This window comes from Aulostomus chinensis, chromosome 22 (assembly GCF_037954235.1).
Source record: "Aulostomus chinensis isolate RoL2024-O1b breed Wild chromosome 22, RoL_Achi_v1.0, whole genome shotgun sequence".
NCBI lineage: Eukaryota > Metazoa > Chordata > Actinopteri > Syngnathiformes > Aulostomidae > Aulostomus > Aulostomus chinensis.
In genome coordinates, this window is record NC_141341.1 from 19,711,179 (window position 1) to 19,731,650 (window position 20,472).

Below are 20,472 nucleotides of genomic sequence, written 5' to 3' on the forward strand. Positions count from 1 at the left end.
TCAGAGCCTCCCTGGAGGAGCGCACATCCAACCCTCAAGTTCCTTTTTGCTAAATCTGAAAGTTTGCACACACAGAAGGCGCACGCCACTTTCTACGCTGTGTTTAGAAATGACATATGAATCAATGATGGTGACGAAGGCTGATGTGGTCCTCCTCCTGTCAGATGGGGGAGACTCTATCTCCAACCCCTGCCACCACAGCGGAGGAGGCCATGGCTTCATCAGGTGAGAGTGGGGAGACGGCAGCATCTCCTGGGCAGAAGAAAAGGGCCTCAGGGGACGGTGAGCGTCCTGCTGGAGCCCCTCCAGGACGGGTGGAGATGGGCCCTGAGATGGAGCCGTGGGCGGCGTCAGTTCCACCTGTAAGCAGTCTTTCCTTTTCTTTTTTCTGATTGTGTCCTGTCACTGCACACATGTGGTGTTGTTCATGTCATTGTAAAAGAGTGCAGTGATTTTTTAAAAATTGATTCTAGGCAAATATATGGAAAATTGACAACTTCTAATGCAGAAGTATTGATCAGCTTTCATCATCCTAGTTGCTTTGATGAAAATAGAAGAAGGAGAAGGAGAATCTGTGTCACTCATATCAGAACCAGAGATTATACAGATTGTCACAAGAGAGTAGTAACACAATAGAAACCTGTGCAGGTAGACTCATATAGATGGAAGTGCAGAGAAGTAAAAACAGTAAAATAAAAGTTTAAATAGAACAATTTAGAAAGCAATATATTCACTGAAAAGATTTTGATTCATTGACAGTTTATACAGTCAAGATCTAGAGTCAAGTCTAACCCTAACCCACACTCGGAAGCGCGGTGGCACAGTGGTCCTCACTGTGGCCCCCCAGCAAGAAGGTTGTGGGTGGAGCCCCGGCTGGAGCACAGGATCTTTCTGTGTGAGTCTCCATGTTCTCCCTGTTCCTGTGGGGGTTCTCTCTGGTACTCCAGCTTCCTCCACAGTCCAAAGACATCAAGAGGGACCAGGTTAATCCAGACTCTAAATTGACCGTAGGTGTGGCTGGGAGAGCCAATGGTTGTCTGTCTCTATGTGTTGGCCCTGCCATGGACTGGTGGAAGATCCACACTCGGTCTTTATATTCAGAGCTCTCGTGGCCCAGGGAGAGAAGCCAGAGCCGGTGCTGAGGCTCAGGGTGGAGGAGCGGACAGCGCCCACTTCAACTGTTTGTGAGCTGTTAGTTAGGAAACCCTTGATCCAGAATCTAAGGTTCAAGGTTTCTTTATTTGTACCCGAGGGTAAATTTGTTTTACACAACTCAACTCAAAGCCTGATACAACTATCACAAGCCGTCACAATTATTACAGATTGAAAGTAATAATGGTACACTTCAGAAACTTAACAACAGCACATATACATTTGTTGTGTATGTACGCTAAACTTGAGCAGTCCGTTGACCCAATGGAGGCAAGTGAGAGTGAGGCGTCGCAGCAGGGCCGCGCCACCAAGCCCGGGCGGGGCAGGCTGCAGCCAACAGGCACTGCCACCCCAAGGGAGGTGGAGAGGGCAGAGGCGGGGGGGTCAGGAACACACGGGGAGGGGGGGAGGATAGTACGTGCCATTTACGTCACCAAGGCAGAAGGAGTTCTCCTGGAGGATAAACAGTGGGCAGATGACCTTCAGTAGCCGATAAGGTCGCTGTGTTTGGGTTAGGGCAGAGGAGCACACATTCCAATCCGTCTTCTCTTTCAGTCCAGTCCAAATTGTAAGTTAAATTTTTCTGTTCTTCAACATCACTCTCCTCTTCGCAGAGCGGCCAACTGCTCCGAGATGGTTTCCATCCTGCGTTTCAGTTCAAGAGTCTGCTGTTGCCCCGCTTTGCCAGCCTCAATAATTGCGTTGTAAATGACGGTCAGTTATGGAGGTCCAGATCTGGTGACAGCCGTCGTCTTGCCAGTTTTGCGGTATGTGAGGGCACCTCCAAGTCCGAGGAGGAGAAGCCCCACAACCATGAATCCAAATAAGTAGAGGTCCTCGATGTCCTCCACGGAGAGAGGCGTCAAGCACGCGGTACGCCAACTCCCCCAGGAATCGAGAACGTAGCCCGCAGGGTCGGTTCCATGCGGACAGGCAGGTTCCTCCGATCCTGATTTCCTTGTCGAAAAATGGTGTCAATAGCGTTGAGAGACCAGCTGATCAATTCCATGATTAGTTTTAGATAGAGAGCTCACAGCTGCGTTGGATAGAAGTTGAGACAAAGAATGATAGTCAAACAGAAAAGGAGAGGAGGAGTGCGACTGCTCTCGCCGAGTCCCAACCCAGGTGAATAAGTATTAGATCTAGGATCTAAGTAGTGATGGCGTCCTCTGTTGACCTGTTAGCTTTATAAGCAAACTGATTTGGGTCCAGGTTTGAGGGCAGACGGGCCTTGATGGGTCCAGATGTTCAGGCAATAGGGCCAGGAGTCTTTGGGACTGGGATGATGCAGACTGTCCACAGGAGGGGGGTGGTGTCCTGTCAGTGAGAGATGAAACGTGCTGGTCAGGACTCCCATGAGCCAGGTCAAAAGAACTGAACTTGTGTTCTTGGAGATGATTGTGGAACTTAAGTCAACGTGGTTAAATAGGGCGCACGCATCAGGGCGAGGATGGAAAGAGACGCCTGGTTAATGTGTAATGGATGACGTCTGGAACACTAAGAGTCTTCCTTGGTCCTGTCCAGCCAAGAAGGGTGCTGGTCGGGGAGGTGACAAAATCTCAGCCGTCACACGTGTTTTCATCTCTGTGGCACCACGGAGAGCAGCTCTCGCGCTAGAAACCTGGCAAATGTGAGAAACTCCTGTAAATCACTGGTTGGTTCCACTGACAGACAAACCTGGTCCTCCATGTGGTGTTTGTGTCAGGAATGGGTTCCCATCATCAGGCATGACATGCTGTCCCAGAGGAAAATCAAATCCCAGCCGCCGCTGTCCGATGCCTACCTGCATGGGATGCCTGCCAAGAGGAGGAAGGTAAGCACTGGAGATCAGAGCAAAGAATGGATGCAACCAGAACCTTCCTAAACCTCCTAGAAAACATTCCAATACCACCTTTTGAGACTTGAGTCCAGTCTAGAAGTGTTTTATTGGGGTTTCACTCACTGGTCTTGAGCCCTGTGATGTCACCAAGTGTCTTAAAGGCACGAGTCTAATCTAAAGGTAACACATCTATCAGGAAGTGGGGGTGTGGCTTCATCAAATTTGACTGACAGCATGACCTTCAACCCTCTCCTGTCCTTCACTGTTACTAAGTGTCACTTGGTGCATTTTCACACAGTCTGGTCATGTAGGTCCTATGAGGTAGGTCAGTCGTTTTTCCCTCTACTTGAATTAATGAAGGCATTTTTCTTCCAAGATGACGCAGTGTGAAGGACCTCACTTGTCCCTGTCAGATGCCGTCAGTAGAGCTGCTCGCTCGGCAGGAGTCCTGCCCGTCACCGCACCCAGCAGCCTGCAGGGGGAGCTGGAGAGGCCAGAGCTGCAGGAAGCCTACACTTCCCAGGTACAAAAACAGCCTGCCTCCTGACTTGACGGCCACGACTCATCCCCCAGCTGACATTGGGCGAGAGGCTTGAATCAACTCATAGTGTCAGTCAGCCAGACATTCTGTCACCAAATCCACTAGATACCCCGTGTAAACCAGAGGATCTCATCTGGAGCTCCAGGTCTCCTGTTAGCAGCTGTGTTCTTTGCTACTTTCCATTGGCTGAGAAGATGCAGACAGTAATATCAATCAGAATTAATCCAAAAAATGGTATCCTCGCTTTTGATTGGGTGGGCGCATACATGTGGCTCTGCCCGGTGCTACACCCCCCAGCCAGCCAGTCCAAACCCACCACCTTCTAGCAGTGAGGTGGCGGCGCTCTGTGCTGCTCCTCCTTGTGGCTCACACGTCCCGTGATGGAGATTCTCTCTTCTTCCTCTCCTACCAGGTGAAGAATGACATCAAAGAGCGAGTGAGAGACGATCCAGACTACAACGCCCAGCGGTTCCCAAACACACACCGGGCTCTCTCCATGGAGGACTCGTAATCCTTCACCTGTGTGTCACGCAAGAGGATCTGTACACGCTACACGCAGTGTGGAAGCATGCGACAGTTGATGAGTTTAGCTAGTGAGTCCTCCCTCTTCCTGCTTACAAGAGCTCCATCGCCTGGCTTGGTTCCAGCCTGCAAACCGTGGACCCTCCATCAGCTAGATGAGTTCCCTCGAGCTCAAACATTCCCTTTGCTTCTCAGAGACGAGTGGAATCTGTTAAGTGAGGCTCTGATTTCAGGACGGTTTGACCGTCAGGTCACTGCAGAAGACGACTGGAGCTACAAACCTGACGGATCTACAGATTGGCAGGATGGTTCTTTCTGCAAAAATTCAATTATGAAAATAACTATAAATATTTAGAGGCTCTAGAAACTCGGAATGCCATAAAAATGTATCTGTCCTATAAATCAGTTCGAGCAACAGAGCTGCACGGTCGACGGAGGACCTAGAAACTCGGAATGCCATAAAAATGTATCTGTCCTATAAATCAGTTCGAGCAACAGAGCTGCACGGTCGACGGAGGAGCGGGGCGGCGGCTCCAGAGCTCCCGGTGATGCTGTACATGTGAGAGAAGCCTTTTTAATAAAACAGACTGCTGGATTCCCATAAGACGCCTGTTCCTTATGAACATTAATCTTTGTCAGCCAACTCCAAACTCCCAGCAGATGTCCCGATAAAGACAAGCCGCTCTCCAAATGTGACATCATCGTCGTCGTCATCCTCGCTGCCAGTCCCGTGTTGCTTGATGGCCGATTGGTTATTTTAGCATGATTGTAGTTACGATGGCTGATCACGGATCAGACGGTCATGTGTGTATTACAGAGGGGCAGCGTGGGGGGTTGATGTGGGCCTGGGGCAACGCTTGGTGTGACAGAGGTGATTGACATGATTCAGCTCTACTTCTGAGAGCTGTGATCCCTGAACTGAGATCAAAGTCAGGTGAGAGCCCAGACTCCCAGCTCACCACAGGTCTTGTGGTTGGACCTCAGGCCTCCCTATTTGGACAGAGAACCTCACAGACCGGAAGAAGTTCATTGATTCCAGTTCTAAGTTGATGGTCGTCACCACGGCGCTCAGTAGATTTGTTCTTGTGTATGTGGAAACTGCAGCTTGTAAGCAACGCCGGTAACTGCTGGTCATGCCCAGTGCCTGCCCCCCCCCCCCCCCCCCCCCCAGGTACTGTGAGGAGGTGGTTTATGAATCTCTTTCTCTCCTCCTCTGCCACCAGGGGGTGTTGCTGAAAACTCATTTCTTCTTCTTTTGTTTCTTCTTCTTTCCTCCTGTTGTCTTCTTTGCTTTCTTCTCCTCCTCCTCTTTCCGGAGGCGGAAGTCTTTGCGGGCCAGGAAGCCTCTGCACCAGGCCTGTATATGGAGAGCAGCCCTGCTCTCCTCCTCTCGTTCCTTTTTCTCCAACATGTCCTCGATCATTACCTCCTCCATCCCCGCCATCGTCCTCTGCATCTCCACCAGGCTGTTGGAGTTCTCCGTTCTCTTGCAGACGGCGGTGTGGAGCTGCTGCTTCTTCTCCTGCAGCATCTCCTGGGTGCACCGCCGCCACTCCTGCAGCTGCTGTAGCAACTCCTCGTGTCGGATGAGCAGGAATGTCTGGGACTCCTCGTGAACTCTCAGCTCGTGCTTCAGCTGTTCCCTCAGCTTCTCCAGCTGGTGTTCCAGCTGCTTCTCAGCTTGGCTCGTCTCTATCTGTGTCTTCCTGACCTGCATGGCAGTGTTTAGATCTGCCAGCTTCTTCTTCTCAGCCTTGGTTGGTCGCTCACTCAGCTGGTGCCTCAGGTCTTTGACAACCTGCTGCATTTCTGTCAGCTTCTCATTTTGTTGCTGCAGCTTCTCCTGCTGCCTTTGGAGAGTCTGTTTTCTTCGATCCCGTTCTGCCTTATCCTCTTTGAGGATGTTCTCGTCCCTCTTCCTCTTGTCCTCTGCCTCCAGCACCTGTTGCAGGCAGGTGAAGCTCTGCTTTCGCTCCAGCTCTGACACCAGCTTGGCCACCAGCTGGGAGATGTATTGACCGTCTAGTTGAAGCTTGGTCATTGGGGCCCGTTGCAGCTCAGGTCTGGCGATGGCGCACTCCCCGCCCATTTGGACTGTCAGACTGTGCCCCACTATGTCCAACTGGTTGGAGCACTCCTCCAGCACAGCTGCCAGTCTGAGACTCTGGGTCCGAGACAAGGACATTTCTCTGCAGTCGCTGGAAGGGATGATGATGCAGGGTTTTGATTTCTCCTCCTCATAACCTCTTGGACTCCTCGTGGGAAGAAGTTCTTTGTTCCCAGCTCATTCAAGATAACTGAGATGACTGTCACCTCAGGCCGGCGCTCAGTCGCCGTCTGCGCTGAAAGCATGCGAGCAGCAGCTTGTGATCGACGTCAGGAACTGCTGGCAGCCATTTTAGGAAACGGCCGTCACGACCATCAGAGTGCAACAACGGACAAACCCAAGATGTAGATTTCCTCTAAATGTATAAAACCATAGATGTATGCCATTTGGCGCACCTGCAGCATGGCTCCCTGGCTCCAGCACACTGGTTAGCTGCTCTTGGTACTTCTCATGTTTGTGCTGGTTTATAGTTGGAACCATTAGTTTAGTCGAGGGGGGGGGGGGGGGCTAAATTATTCGAAGCGACTCTTACTGTATTAGGAAAAGTGAAGTTCTAGAGAAGTGTGTATCAGAACCATACTGACTTGTCTGTGTGTGTGTGTGTGGGACGGGCCAGTACCGACCGAGCCGTGATGTTGCTGTAGTTAGTCAAGGTTTGTCTGTCGACGTCACTGGAATAAATCAACGTCTAATTCCGTCTTTCTCCTCTCCTTTATTGACATTCTTTCATGGGTCTGCGGCTCTTCAGACTAACGGGATGGAAAATAAAAATACAAGATGACATGAAAAGAGTTTAGAACCCTGGGGTGAGACAGCGGGAAGCGCCGCTCATCTGTCATCCCACTGTTTTAGTTTGTGGCGGTGAAGGGAGGCACTGGATTCCTGGTGATCTACACACGTTATTTTTCTAAAGATCATCGCTACTACGACCACGTCTGCTTCTCTCTCCCCACCTCTGTCGAGCAGGATAAAGGAAGACCACAAGTCAGGTCAGGTTTATTTGTGTGTCTCCAAACCCCAACCAAAGTTCTGTCCTGACTCTGTCCAAGTAAAGCAGGTCCAGCACCTCCCTCCTTCAATGAACCTCCACCCAACAATTCTCCATCAGCAAGCACATCCTGCAACAGCAGCCACCAGAACCTTCCTTTACCAGCAGGAAGGTGGAGCAGATCCAGGATCAGTGGGGACGGAGAGAGAGCAGGAGAGCAGGACAGAGACGAAGACAGAGAATGGAGGAAGACAGAGAGACAGAAGGAAAGAGAGGGACAGAGATAAAGAGGGAGAGAAAGGAGGAGAGACTGATGGACAGAGACAAAGACAGAGAATGGAGGAAGACAGAGAGACAGAAGGAAAGAGAGGGACAGAGATAAAGAGGGAGAGAAAGGAGGAGAGACTGATGGACAGAGACAAAGACAGAGAATGGAGGAAGACAGAGAGACAAGGAGAGAGGGACAGAGATAAAGAGAGAGACAGGAGGAGAGACTGATGGACAGAGACAAAGACAGAATGGAGGAGGACAGAGAGAAGGAGAGAGAGGGACAGATAGAGAGAAAGGAGGAGAGACTGATGGACAGAGACAAAGACAGAATGGAGGAGGACAGAGACAGAAGGAAAGACAGGGACAGAGATAAAGAGAGAGAAAGGAGGAGAGACTGATGGACAGAGACAAAGACAGAGAATGGAGGAAGACAGAGAGACGGAAGGAGAGAGAGGGACAGAGATAAAGAGAGAGAGAAAGGAGGAGAGACTGATGGACAGAGACAGACAGAGAATGGAGGAGGACAGAGAGACAGAAGGAAAGAGAGGGACAGAGATAAAGAGGGAGAGAAAGGAGGAGAGACTGATGGACAGACGGGGACGTGAGCAGGTGGAGCTACGGGTGGCAGCTGGAGCCTCTTCAGGTCTGGAGCCTCCTCCAGCAGCACCAGGATCTGGGATGAGGGGAGAGAAGAGGAGTTAGTAACACGTATGAGGACAGGAGGAGGAGAGAGAAGCCCAGTGCATCATGGGAGATCCCAGCAGTCTGAGCCTATAGCAGCAGATCTAAGGGCCAGCCTAAGCAGTCCTGACTATAAGCCTGATCAACAAGGAGGTCTTAAGTCTGCTCTTAAACCTAGAGGGGGGGTCTGGGTCCTGGACTGAAACTGGGAGACGGTTCCACAGGAGGGGAGCCTGATAGCTGAAGGCTCTGGCTCCATTCTACTGTTAGAACTCTAGGAACCAGCAGGAACCCTGCATCCTGGGAGTGAAGGGTTCTAGCTGGATCATAGGGGACTAGGAGTTCTGTCAGGGATGAAGGAGCCTGATTGTTGAGGTCTTTGATGGTAGAAGAAGAATTTTAAATTCTGTTCTGAATCTGACAGGGAGCCATGCAGAGAAGCAGTCCAGGAGAGACCTGGTCTCTGCTACCAGTTCTAGTCAACACGCGGCAGCAGCGTTCTGGACCAGCTGGAGAGTCTTTAGGGACTTATTAGTCCAGCCTGGTAGGAGGGAGGTGCAGTAATCCAGCCTGGAAGTGACAAAAGCAGGGACTAGTTTGTCTGCATCTTCTTGAGCCAGGATGTGTCTGATCTTAGCGATGTTACGTAGATGGAAGAAGGCGTCCTGGAGATTTGTTGAATGTGGGAGTTAAAGGGTCCTGGTCAAGGAGAACTCCTAGGTTCCTACGGTGGTGCTGGAGGCCACGGTGGTGCCATCCAGGGTACCTGTCTCATCAGATCAGGTGGTCCTCAGGTGTTTGGGCCCAGCTCAAGAACTTCAGTTTGTCAGAGTTTAATGTGAGTGTTCCTGTGACTGGAGGAGTGGATTCATTCAGACTAGCATCCTCATCAATCACCAGCCAGGCTTCAGTGAGACTCAGCAGGTCAACACAACTGTCAGGTATCACTTCATTCACTGGTTCAGTTTTCAGCATCAGAGGTCTGATATTCAATCGTCCTCATCTAATTCTGATATTCTGCTGAGTTAATTTAGTGTTGTGTTAACTTTGGTGAGGTTTTTCTGATTGACTCCTCTACAGCAGAACTGGAGTGAATAAACTGGCGTGGTGGACAGACACAGTCTCTATGGGGTGTGGGTGGGTAACTGCCCCCTAGTGGACGCTTCGAGAAGCATGTAAGACGGCAGCTCTGCTTCCTGGTCAGAACTCTGGGTTCTCAGGGCTCTGGTTCTATTATAAACTGGGTCATATTTCTAGAAATGAGTGCCGTCCCTCCTAATCAGACCAGGTCTCCCCCAGAAAGTTTTCCAATTATGAATGAAGCCCACTTGGTTTGCTGGACGCCACCACGACAGCCAGCGGTGGAACGACGACATGCGGCTAACAGACACGGATGGCGAGCTTTTTGTCTGACGGAATGTAAAATGGCTGCAAAGAGCTCTTAAACAGGTTCAGCTTTTATTGATGAAAAGTCACGAGTGATTCTAGAATTGAAATGTTCTCATCCTGACGAGCTTGGCGGCACCCTTCACCCCTGCAGCCAAGCGGGAGGAATCTGCCTCGGTGAGGAGAATGACGGAGTGAATGACGCCTCTCGAGTTGGGAGGGGCTTCTCTCCTTGAGGGAAGTCGAGTCGCTCTGTTGTCTTTCAGGCCCCAGATAAGCGCCACTGTAGGGTCATGTGACCTCCAGGGGGCCTTAGCCTTCTATTGACTCACTTATGGGGGGTGAGGGAGGATGGAACGCCCCCCAGTGTGCTGCGGCCCCACGGTCCTGCTCCTGCTGCCTGGCTGTCGGCGTCACGCTCACTGCCTCTTGGTTCATATTCACACAGACATCAGCGTCCACGCTTGCCACGAGTTCACTTGCGTTGGCTAGTAAACCCGTGTGATTCCTACATTTGCAGTGGCGTGTGAGCGGGCGGTCAACAGCTCAGAACCTTTGGCGGCTGTAGGGGGGCCCTGATGGCTCTGACGCCTGTTGAGGTTTCACAGTAATTTAACACCTTTTGTGTCCTTGCACACAAATTCTGGTGTAAACTGTCGTTGACGTGTGTGCGATACCGTCAGTCGCAGGTCTGCAGACTCGACCTGGGCTTAGCCAGGGACTCCCTCTGGAAAATGCAGCTTTTATGCTGATGCTGGGTCCACATCACCTGGCTGGCTGCCAACACCCGACTGAAGCCTTGAAGACCTGGACTTGCTCCCTTCCAGTGCAGAGGCCCGACGTGGTTGCATGGATGAACAATGATGAACTTCTTCCTCCAAGTAGAGGATCACTGGATTGTTCTGGAGGTCATGGCGCTCTGCTCTGATGGTTCCTGCGTTTGCCCCAGCAACAACGTGACCCTGGCTTCCAGCCACTGGGGGACCCTGATGCTTCAGGCTCCAGTTTCACATCTGAGATCAGGTGTGAAACTGGAGCTGCCGTGGGACGTCGGGAGGCGCCGAGACCCTCGGCTCGTGGCCGATACTCGGCGTCGTCCTCTGGAGATCCAATGACGACCAGATAACCATCAGTCATACATTTATTTTATTGTATTCACACCACCAGGATTCAGTTGCTGCAGCGGCACACGTGGAAATGAAGCAACACAGAAGCTGATAAATACACACCAGACGGAGGATGTAGTCCTCCACCTACCACAGTAATGTTACTCTCAGCATGCAGTACTGCCTGTTTGAAGGGTGCTAACTAGTATCAAGCAGGTGAGCTGCTGAGTGACACCCACTCCTCTAGGACTCAGCATTCGTCTGTTTAGAGAGACACTGGAGATGTTGGAGGACGTGTCGACGAACCGGCCCGCCCTTCATGTCCGAGTCCAGTCTGGTTCCAGCTCCTGGGGGGGGGTCACTGTTGTGGAACAATGAGTCGTGGAATCTGACTTCATGTTTCAAAGTGATACACTGATGCTCATGTTTCATTCACCTCTGTGGGAGGAGCCAGACCTCAGGTCGCCGCCATTCAAATCCCAACAGCCATCCACACAGGTCAGTGGGTCACAATTCTTTAGTTTATGGGTGGAAATGATGGCGGAGGCCACGCCCACTCAAGGATGAGTCCACGCCCACTCCGACAGCATCAGGGTAAATCTATCAGTTTCATACGCCAAAAGCAGCGTGTAATGCATCACGTGGTTAATTGACTGAACTGGAGATGAAACCTTGAGTGTTAAATGCAGGAGAACTGCTAGCTGCTGTTATTTAACACTGTGAATGTGGTTATTCGTGACTGCCAATCAGGTGATGGTCCACAGGCTGAGCTCACAAACCCTGGGCATGCTGGGAACTCAAGCGTATGACGCGTCATCAGACCTCCTCTAACGTTTCTGTACCCCAAGGGTTGGGACGGAGAGAAATACAAGCTAATAGGGACAAAAATGTCACTTTTAAATTCCGGACTTGGACTTCGGCTCGGTAGGAAACACAGCTGTGACTGTGGTTCTGGCGTGACGAAGGTAGCGCTTGATTGTGAGGATAAAACCCTGTAGCCTGACCCTGGGTCAGTTCGACCAACTGCAGGTTCGTCAGCTTGAAGCAGCTAGTAAACTCAACCAGATGAGAGGTGGTGGCGGCGGGAGATGGCGGGGGAGGAGCTTTTGAAAGGAACAGCTGAAGGTTTTGGAGAGGAGGGGGAGGCCGTCAGCTGGTCTCAGTCAGGCGGGGCTGGCACATCAGTTCTTAAAACCCCGGAAAGCAACAGAAGAGGAGCTCCACTCGCTCAGCTAATGACCTCCAAGGTGTTTGTCGTTTCTACCATGGCAGCAACGAGACCGGTGGAGCAGAGACTGCATCAGAGGTCCAAGGTACAGTCCCGATGTTTCGTCCTTCTAGACTTGAGTTCTAGCTTCTGCTTTCAAATTGTTAAAACCGTGATGGCATTAATTATAACAATGGTGATGATGATTGCCATGAGCCGAGCCCAGTGGAACACCTGACCTTGATGAGGTCCAACAACAGACACACAGGGAACAGGGTCAGGTCTGGAGGTGGAGGAGGGACAGTGGGAGCCAGCAGGAGGCTTCACGCTCCTACACGGAGATCGAGCGAGTTGGAGGACACACCCTCGAATCGCCATCCTGGGCTCCGTTTCTGGCCGACCGTAGTGAGGACAACAGCAGGGGCAGCAGGTTGAGGGCGGGTCGGTTCTCCTGCACCCCCAGAGCCACCAAAGCTCCGGCCAGGAGGGCCCTGACCCTGGGCAGGAGGGGGGGCTGAGCAGGCATCACCTGCGACACAGAGACGGAGAGGTCAGAGGAAGCAGCCTGCGCGAGTTCAACATGAGCGAACGCACATCTGGACCGCCGACACGTGACAACCATCCGTGTGACGCAGCTCAATATTTACCAAATCAACACTTCATCAACGCTTCCTCTGTCGCCCCCCCCCCCCCCCCCCCCCCGGCAGAGGGAGGGGGAGCGGGCCAGCCTGACGATGATACCGTCAAAGATCGTCGTAGAACGTCGGAGAACCGGCTGTTCTAGTACCACCCCATGCTGTGGCATCAGCGAGTACCTCTGTAGCTTAGTGAGCACAATCTTTCAACCGGCTGTCAGACGCCACCGTCACCTTCATCGCTCTCACATGGGTCGCTACATCATCACACGCCACGACCCTACTCATCCTCGGGGCCGGGCCTGCAGAACCCAGCCAAGTTCTCCGCCCCCCCAGAGGAACTATTATTATTAAATGATACCAGGATGGCACTGATCGATGACATCATGCTCTTACAGTCTGATGTCATCGATCTGCGGTGACACTCGTGAGTATTGATCGCTGTTCCTCCCTGATCAGCGGGTGGGGTCACGCTGACCATTGTGGTTGAATGTGGGCGTGTCCAGGGCAGCTGTCAGCTGTTAGCTACAGAGTCAGCAGCACCTCAGGACTCCAACATGATTTAAAGTCAAACCCTCAACTTCGGCAAGAGAGGCGGGTTTTTAGAGGCGTCCTTCATGCCGGTCTGGACCCCCAACGCCTGTTTGTGTTCTAGCATCAGAACAGACAGAGGGACCGGCAGTGGAGGTCTCTACGTCCTCATGGTTTCCTCTACAAAGGACCTGCACTGCTTTGGGGTTAAAGTTTCAAGCTTTCAACCCTGGCAGACACGACTCTCCAGCAGCGAGTGGAAGCCGCTCACCTTCTCAACTTTGTGACAGTGAATGAGTCCATCCTGGCCGACGTAGAAGGTAGAGAACGCATCGTAGGACCTGGAGCAGAACACACAGACTTCAGTTACAAACCACCAGAAGCGTCAGCAGGAACAGTCTTGAACGCATAAGTGACATCATAAGGTGAGATGTAGAAGTGGCTCAAGCACTTCACGAACCTTTATTTAAAAATGCATTCTAGACGAACAACCAGTTAGGGAAGTTTTCAAGAGGACGTGACAGAATTTGCATCCGGAGTAAAGTAAACGACACAGACTGGTGAGTAGACCCAAACAGGACTGGAGCTGGTACTGGCCTCATATTGCAGTATACTAGGATGCTCTGAGAGTACAGTGTATCTGTGTGGTACCTGGGCAGCCTCAGTACGTGCATCACCTTCACAACTCATCAGATAAATGGAATCAAAACTATTTCATTCAGAATTTCATTTCCAACTCGTTGGAATACCTGGAAAGTTGCAGTTGTCCATAGTAACTGAACACGCTAAAGGTAGCTCCCATGACACACCGGCTCATGATAACACGCTAGCATGCTACATGTGTCCTACTGTGCAGTCTCGTCTCACATTAGACGCCGTTACCTGATACAGCGATGTAAAGATCAAGGTTAGAGCCACGCTAACAAAGTGTTTAACACTCAGGGGACATGATTGGCTGTGAATGAGCCTTTCACCACGGACGGCGCTGTTTTACCTATACAAGACAGACTTGTCTTTGCGGTAGAACCGTAGCAACAGCATGTGGAGGGGAAGGCCTTGGAGCCTCCAGCGAGCCTTGATGGTGCCGTCCTCCATGTGCTTGGTCAGCTTCAACACCTGCAGGCGAGCGTCCATGAGGTAGCACTGACACAGGAGGCGCCATAGGGAGACGGTGAGCCGGTACACCAGGCGACCTCTGCGACCCCACACACAGGGACGGTCAGATGACACCGGCAGAGACACAATCACCATGGAAACAAAACTCTGGAGCGCTGACTCACCTGGTCCTGGTGTTGATGAGTCCGTTGATGAATTCCACATCAGGTGAGTAGATGGTGTAGTTCTGGTTCTTGATGAGGATATTTGGAAGCTGCAAGAGAGACGGTTCACACTTTCAGCAACTACAACTTAACACTGCATCGTATCATAAATCATATCGTATATCACATATATATGTATCTATGATATGATATCTATCTATATCTATATATATGTGTATATATGTATATATACATATATATGTATACATATGTATATATACATATATATGTATACATATATGTATATACATACATATATATATTTTTTCCACACACATATACATATATACACACACATATACATATATACACACACATACATATATACACACACATATACATATATATACACACATATACATATATATACACACATATACATATATGTGTGTATATATATGTATATGTGTGTATATATGTATGTATATATGTATGTATATACATATGTGTGTGTATATCTATCTATCTATCTATCTATCTAGATAAATAGATAGATAGATAGATAGATAGATAGATAGATAGATAGATAGATAGATATATCACATCATATCCATGTATGATTGATGGTGGAATCGCCACAGGGGCCACAGGGAAGCAGAGGTCAATCATTCCACATCAAATCCACCTCATGGATCCCAAACGCCACCATCTTGTCCAATCAATGATGACGAGCAGCAAACTCCTGTTTGTTTTCATACTGAAGAGCAGCTCCCTTCTACAAGGCGCTCATTACTTTTACATCGTGACCTCAGCCAGAGCAGAACTCTCTGTTCATCCTGTGTTGCAGCCACCGGCTACAGACCCCCTCAACCCCCTCTCCCCGGCCCCTCAGCTGCCACTGCGCCTCCTACAGGCAGCAGCCTGCAGGCTCAGCGTGGCTCAGTGAGCTGACAGTGACTCAGCACCAGTCACTAACAGAGTCTGGCCTTCAGTGAGCCTGCTTCTATCCCCACTCTGAACTTGTGTAGGAGCCTCTGAGCTCCTGGACTCCCTGGAGGAGACCCAGAGGCCCCGTGGTGTCTATCGTACATTCAGAGTTCCTCTTTATTGTCAGCAGACCAGGCTGTGGCCCTGACCTCTGACCTCATGCAGGGTTGGGTTTGGTTGGGTTGAGTGCAAGAAAAATGACAGGGAAGCAGAATGAGGTGATGCAGGTGACGGGCTCCTACCTCTATCCTCAGCCTCTCATATGCCAAGGCCAGTTTCTCCTCCCCTTCCCCGTTTCCTTCAGGATGCGCCCCCCCAGCTTCCTCTCCAGGGCCACACAGAGAGGTAGGATGCAGCAGCGGCAAATCCATCGGCTTGTTGTCAAGTCCAACGTCCCATCTAGATTTCAACCCGTCAAGCGTCAACGGTTCCGTTCCCGGGCAATGGAAACAATAAAAGTGAGAGCCGATCCTGAAGGGTGCGGGACACCTCTCTGCTTCAAACAGGCTTCTGAAGCAGCCATGTTCTCTCTCACTAGGTTCTCCGCTGGTTCTCCTGAAGCTGTGGATGCTGATGTCATCCTCTCTGCTGCCGTCCACAGTGGTCAAATGGAAGGAGAACTCGGACTTGCCAGCCCCCAGGGCAAGGAGCTCTGACAGTTTCGTCTGACCCAACAACGGGACCTCCTGCAGGGTGTGGAGATCCCCAGACTCGCTCTGCGGCAACAGCATGCTGAGCCACTCCTCCCAGTCCTCCTCATCATGAGCACCGCTCTGTGGTTGGCTGGCATGATGGAACGGGTGGGACAGCACTGGCTGTTTAACGATCTGATATCTCAGGCTATTTGGGGGCGCCAAGGCCCATGATGCACTGCTCAGGGGGTGTGTCAGACAGATCTGCTTCAAGTTGACCACCTGAAAGAGGAACAAGGACTCAGGTGATCACGGATACAGGGTTTACAACATTGGTTGAGGCCAGCAACTGTAAAAACAAGACGTATTGTCAGATTTGGCTCGGTCTGAGGACGCGGGTGGAGGCTGAGCAGGTCCAACGGCACCAGGATGCTGACATCTAAGGCCACGCCCCCCAGCTGTGCTCAGAGAGGCTGCAGTAAAACACATGAAACCAATGACACGTGACACTGAAAAAGGGTCAATGATCATTCCACTCCGAGTTCTGCTGCCTGGTCACGATCTTTTCAGTTCGTCCTCTCGATCCAGGAGACGTTTGGGGAGTTCAAAGGAAATTCTCTCCAGGTGTTCTGACACCTGCCGGCTTCTTTTCAGGAAATCCACAAAGAAACAGACCCAAGAGCATCGATTCAGACCCTCTCACTCTCTCAGGCTGCACTCGGGCGAAGAAATGGGCTAAAGAATTGAGAAAATACCAAACGGGATGATTTTGACTGACACGATTCACAACATTACAGGACGTCCTTCTTCGCATCATCAACATTTTGACTCAGAAGCATTTTGAAAGCGTAGCGGTGGGAGTTTGCAGGACTCTGTACCAAACAGGTGTTTTCTTGAGACTCTCAGGCTGTGATATTTCAACAATACTTTGTATATGTTGACATACATTCACTAATACTTCATCTCCCGTGATTTGAATACTGCACTCGGCCATGTTGTTATTTTGATAGGAGGTTCAGTCTGACAGGAACCCGTCCCAACGATAAACGTGTGATGCCGCCCTGGCGTATGGCGGGCTAACACTTTCAGATGCTGGTGATGGGGGTTCTGCTCCGACACCAACCTGCTGCCCTTCACAAAACTGAAACAAGAAGTCAAAGAGATGAAGAGAAGCAGGCACGTTACCTGAGAGAAGCTCCAGCTTCTGCCGTGGCTGCGGACGCCACCCCCCCACAAGGCGAAACCCCATCTGCTCACAGCCATTCACCGCAGGGCCAGAGGGCAACCCTGTCACCAGCTGACCATTACCCACACCGCTGAGGACCCGCCGAGCCACACGGACCGGCTCCGTCAGGTGTGACGTGTCTGTTCACGACCACAGCAGCAGGTTCTCTACGCCAACAGGCCTGAGCGGAGAGGAGACGGGAGCGAATGACACGTGACCTCCAGCACGTCACGCCAAGTTTAAACCCTACTGACACAACACACTAAACATAGATCTGCTTGAGATTCTCAGACATTTATCCCAATGGCTTTGGCAGACGATGTGGTCCTGATGACATCATCGGTCCGTGACCTTCAGCTCTCACTGTGGCTGGGACGAGGACCAGCACCACCACGTCTGAGGTCCTGGTTCCCAGCAGGAAGACGTGGGTCGTCCAGGTAAAGGAGTGCCAGTATTTGGGGTCCAGTTCTAAAGTGAGGGGACTAAGGAGCGTGAGACGGCCGTAGAAGCGGAGCGGAGGGAGCAGTTCAGCGTGGACTCTCTAACACAGAGCTCTGACAGCTCTGGGTCTACCGGTCAGTCTTCCTTCCTTCTCTCACCTGGTCAGGAGTGAAAAAACAAGATCACAAGTACCAGTTTCTTAGCAGGGGGGCGGCACCAGTGAGGGTTCGGCCATCTAGTCAGGATCCACCTGTACGCCTCCCTAGGGAGGTGATCCACCTCTGGAGAACTGCAGAGTTCTTAAGTAGCCAGCCACCTCTCACGCTGCGTTTACATGACGTCAGCATTTGCAGCTTTAAACTGTACCAAACACTGCTGGCGCTTCCACGTCCTGGCCCAGAATGAGAGCTGTGGGTCAGGAGTTCTCCAGGAAGCTCGGATCTGTTGGTGGCCCGCAGCCTCCAAAGAGCTGGGCGACTCTTGAACAACACGTGACCTGCAGCACACGCTTGTAATCAGAGACCGAGACGGCAAGGATGGAATGAACCGGGCGGAGGCAGCGGCTCCAGCCGAGCGGAGACGCTGCCTGACGGCTGCGGTGCCCGGGCGAGACCTCGGGCTCACCTTCCATCCCTCATCAGCATCACACAGAAACTACTGGGATTTCATCCGATGACATTTGGAGAAAAACGAATCAAAGACACCGGCATCTAGTAACAAGTTCCGGTCGTGTACGTTCTCATCCTTGACCAAGTGAACGGCAGCGTCTCATCGCTCCCTAACCGGCAGCGGTGTTCCAGTCCGCCGAGCGAGACACCGAGACAAACCCGGGCTGACAGTCTGATGACGAGTCCAGAACAACAAAAATCCCCGCGGTTGTTGGGCAAATGCACGGGGGAGCAGAGCTGACGCCATTAGTGATGTTGAGGGTCGTTCTCAGGTGACAAACGCCGTTTCACCTGGAAATGGAAACTCGTCTCATTTCACCCGCAACATCCGGAGTCACCCTGCCAGACCGAGAGTATCTGAGGACTCTGCTCCCCACTCACCTCCAGCTCACATCCCTGACGTTGACATTGCTAAGCTAGCGCTCTCTGGAACAGCCAACGGTAGCGGCTAGCAGCTAAGCTAACAGCTAGCAGAGAGCGAGCCGCCGGCTGGCAAACGTCCCTGTCACGTTACATTTGACAGACGAAACTCCACCTTTCTCACCGGAGCTGCAGCGGGTCTCCGGGCCCGGTTCTGCTCGGAGTTCGCATCTATGTGAAGACAAATAATCCACAATAGTGATAAGCACTTACACAAGTGTCACTCCAGCCTGTGCCCTTGCCCGGCCACACACGCCTGCCGATGCTGCCTTCACAGCTGTGGGAAATATGGCAACTATCGCCAAGCAATAGCTTCCTTCTCTGCTCTTCTTCTCCTTCCTCGAAGTTTAAAGGCAGACTACATCCAGGATGTCGCGTTAGTGTCATCTTGTGGAAAACCCACCTTCTGCAATTTAGCATTTTACCCGCTTGTATTTGAGGTGCACACAAGTTTGAACGGCCAGCGAGCGGAACTGAAGAGGTCAGGAGGGCGTGGTGTCACCCAGGTCTGTCTCCACTCTTGTATTGATTATGGATCAGCAAAATAACCACAAGCATGGCAGTGCCAGGCTGGCATCCACATGCTCCCTCCACAAGCTCAGGACAAAAGAAAATTCCAGATGCATTGATTATGATTTCATCCACGTTGAATCCCTCCCATGTTTCTTCACTTCGTTAACCACTGATCAAAGGATCTAAAAGCAAGCATGGATGTGGCCAAGCCTCTGTTCAGCTTGTCATGTTTGAAACACTGTTCAGTATTCACAGCATGAACGCACATTCGTGAAATACATCAGACTCTGAATTGTTTGGGTTTATTTATGAGTTGATGTGAGGCAGACAACAAATATGACAGACATGAGCTGTGAACAAATGAGAGTGAACCTTGTCAGCGTGTCAGGAGAATGAAGCCCAAGTTCTGCTCACATGATCAGGACACGTGAAAGGACTCTTGACAAATGGCGTCCCAGCAATGGTCGACTGGACGCGTTTCTCTTGTGAAAAAGGAAACAACTCATGGTGTCTCCATGGAGGAATGATGAGAATGTTCATCGTAAACAAATCCCCCAACAGCATGAAATAGAGAATAAAATAATTACATTAATAAAAAGTTGCATTTTATATTTCATTTATTTATTTGAAGATTAATTTGAGAAAATTGGTAATGGACTGGTGACCTGTTCAGGGATGGATGGAGCGATGGAGGGATGGATGGAGGGATGGATGGATGGATGGAGGGAGGGATGGAGGGATGGTTGAATGGATGGGAGGATGGAGGGATGGGTGGGTGGATGGAGGGATGGGTGGAGGGATGGGTGGAGGGATGGATGGAGGGATGGATGGATGGAGGGATGGGTGGATGGATGGAGGGATGGTTGAATGGATGGGAGGATGGAGGGATGGGTGGGTGGATGGAGGGATGGGTGGAGGGATGGATGGATGAATGATGAATGGATAGATGGTTGAATGGATGGGTGGAGGGATGGACGGGTGGATGGATGGATGGACGGATGGATGGATGAATGGGTGGATGGATGGATGGATGGATGGACAGATGGATGGATGAATGGGTGGATGGATGGATGGAGGGATGATGGGTGGATGGATGGATGGATGGATGGATGGACAGATGGATGGATGAATGGGTGGATGGATGGATGGAGGGATGATGGATGGATGGATGGGTGGAGGGATGGATGGATAATGGATGGATGGACGGATGGATAGATGAATGGGTGGATGGATGGATGGAGGGATGATGGATGGATGGATGGATGGACGGATGGATAGATGAATGGGTGGATGGATGGATGGAGGGATGATGGATGGGTGGATGGGTGGATGGAGGGATGATGGATGGAAGTTATTAGATTTGTGAAAGCAGAGGATTTTCA

General features: G+C 51.1%; 3 protein-coding genes across 8 annotated transcripts in view; 1 reads left to right on the plus strand and 2 right to left on the minus strand.

Moving 5' to 3' along the window:
- bag6l (BCL2 associated athanogene 6, like) overlaps positions 1-6,860 on the plus strand; it is a 20,478-nt gene extending 13,618 nt beyond the window's left edge. For 4 of the 5 annotated variants that reach the window (XM_086192887.1, XM_086192888.1, XM_086192885.1 and 1 more), the window contains exons 22-25: positions 165-362; positions 2,858-2,965; positions 3,348-3,494; positions 3,925-6,859. In XM_086192887.1, the coding sequence (XP_086049013.1) occupies positions 165-362; positions 2,858-2,965; positions 3,348-3,494; positions 3,925-4,023 (552 nt within the window). In that variant the 3' untranslated portion in view covers positions 4,024-6,859. Of the gene's footprint in view, positions 1-164; positions 363-2,857; positions 2,966-3,347; positions 3,495-3,924 lie in introns of all 5 variants that reach the window. The other variant, XM_086192889.1, reaches the window with a different exon arrangement.
- Positions 4,965-6,219, minus strand: LOC147241085 (dynein regulatory complex protein 9-like). Its single transcript, XM_086194350.1, has 2 exons — positions 5,326-6,219; positions 4,965-5,024 (listed from the first exon to the last, which is right to left on the minus strand). Exons 1-2 carry the CDS (start codon positions 6,217-6,219, stop codon positions 4,965-4,967), a joined length of 954 nt encoding a protein of 317 aa, XP_086050476.1.
- Positions 6,861-10,593: 3,733 nt separating the features above from the next.
- On the minus strand, positions 10,594-18,948 carry c22h6orf136 (chromosome 22 C6orf136 homolog). Of its 2 annotated transcripts, none has more exons than XM_086192905.1 (7): positions 18,791-18,948; positions 17,009-17,229; positions 15,434-16,105; positions 14,226-14,314; positions 13,940-14,140; positions 13,217-13,286; positions 10,594-12,308 (listed from the first exon to the last, which is right to left on the minus strand). In XM_086192905.1, the coding sequence occupies exons 2-7, from the start codon at positions 17,084-17,086 to the stop codon at positions 12,111-12,113; spliced, it is 1,308 nt and encodes a 435-aa protein (XP_086049031.1). In that variant the 5' UTR covers positions 17,087-17,229; positions 18,791-18,948; the 3' UTR covers positions 10,594-12,110. The 2 variants fall into 2 exon arrangements, with proteins under 2 accessions (XP_086049031.1, XP_086049032.1); XM_086192906.1 differs by having other exon boundaries at positions 18,702-18,923.
- Between the last annotated feature and the right edge of the window lie 1,524 nt (positions 18,949-20,472).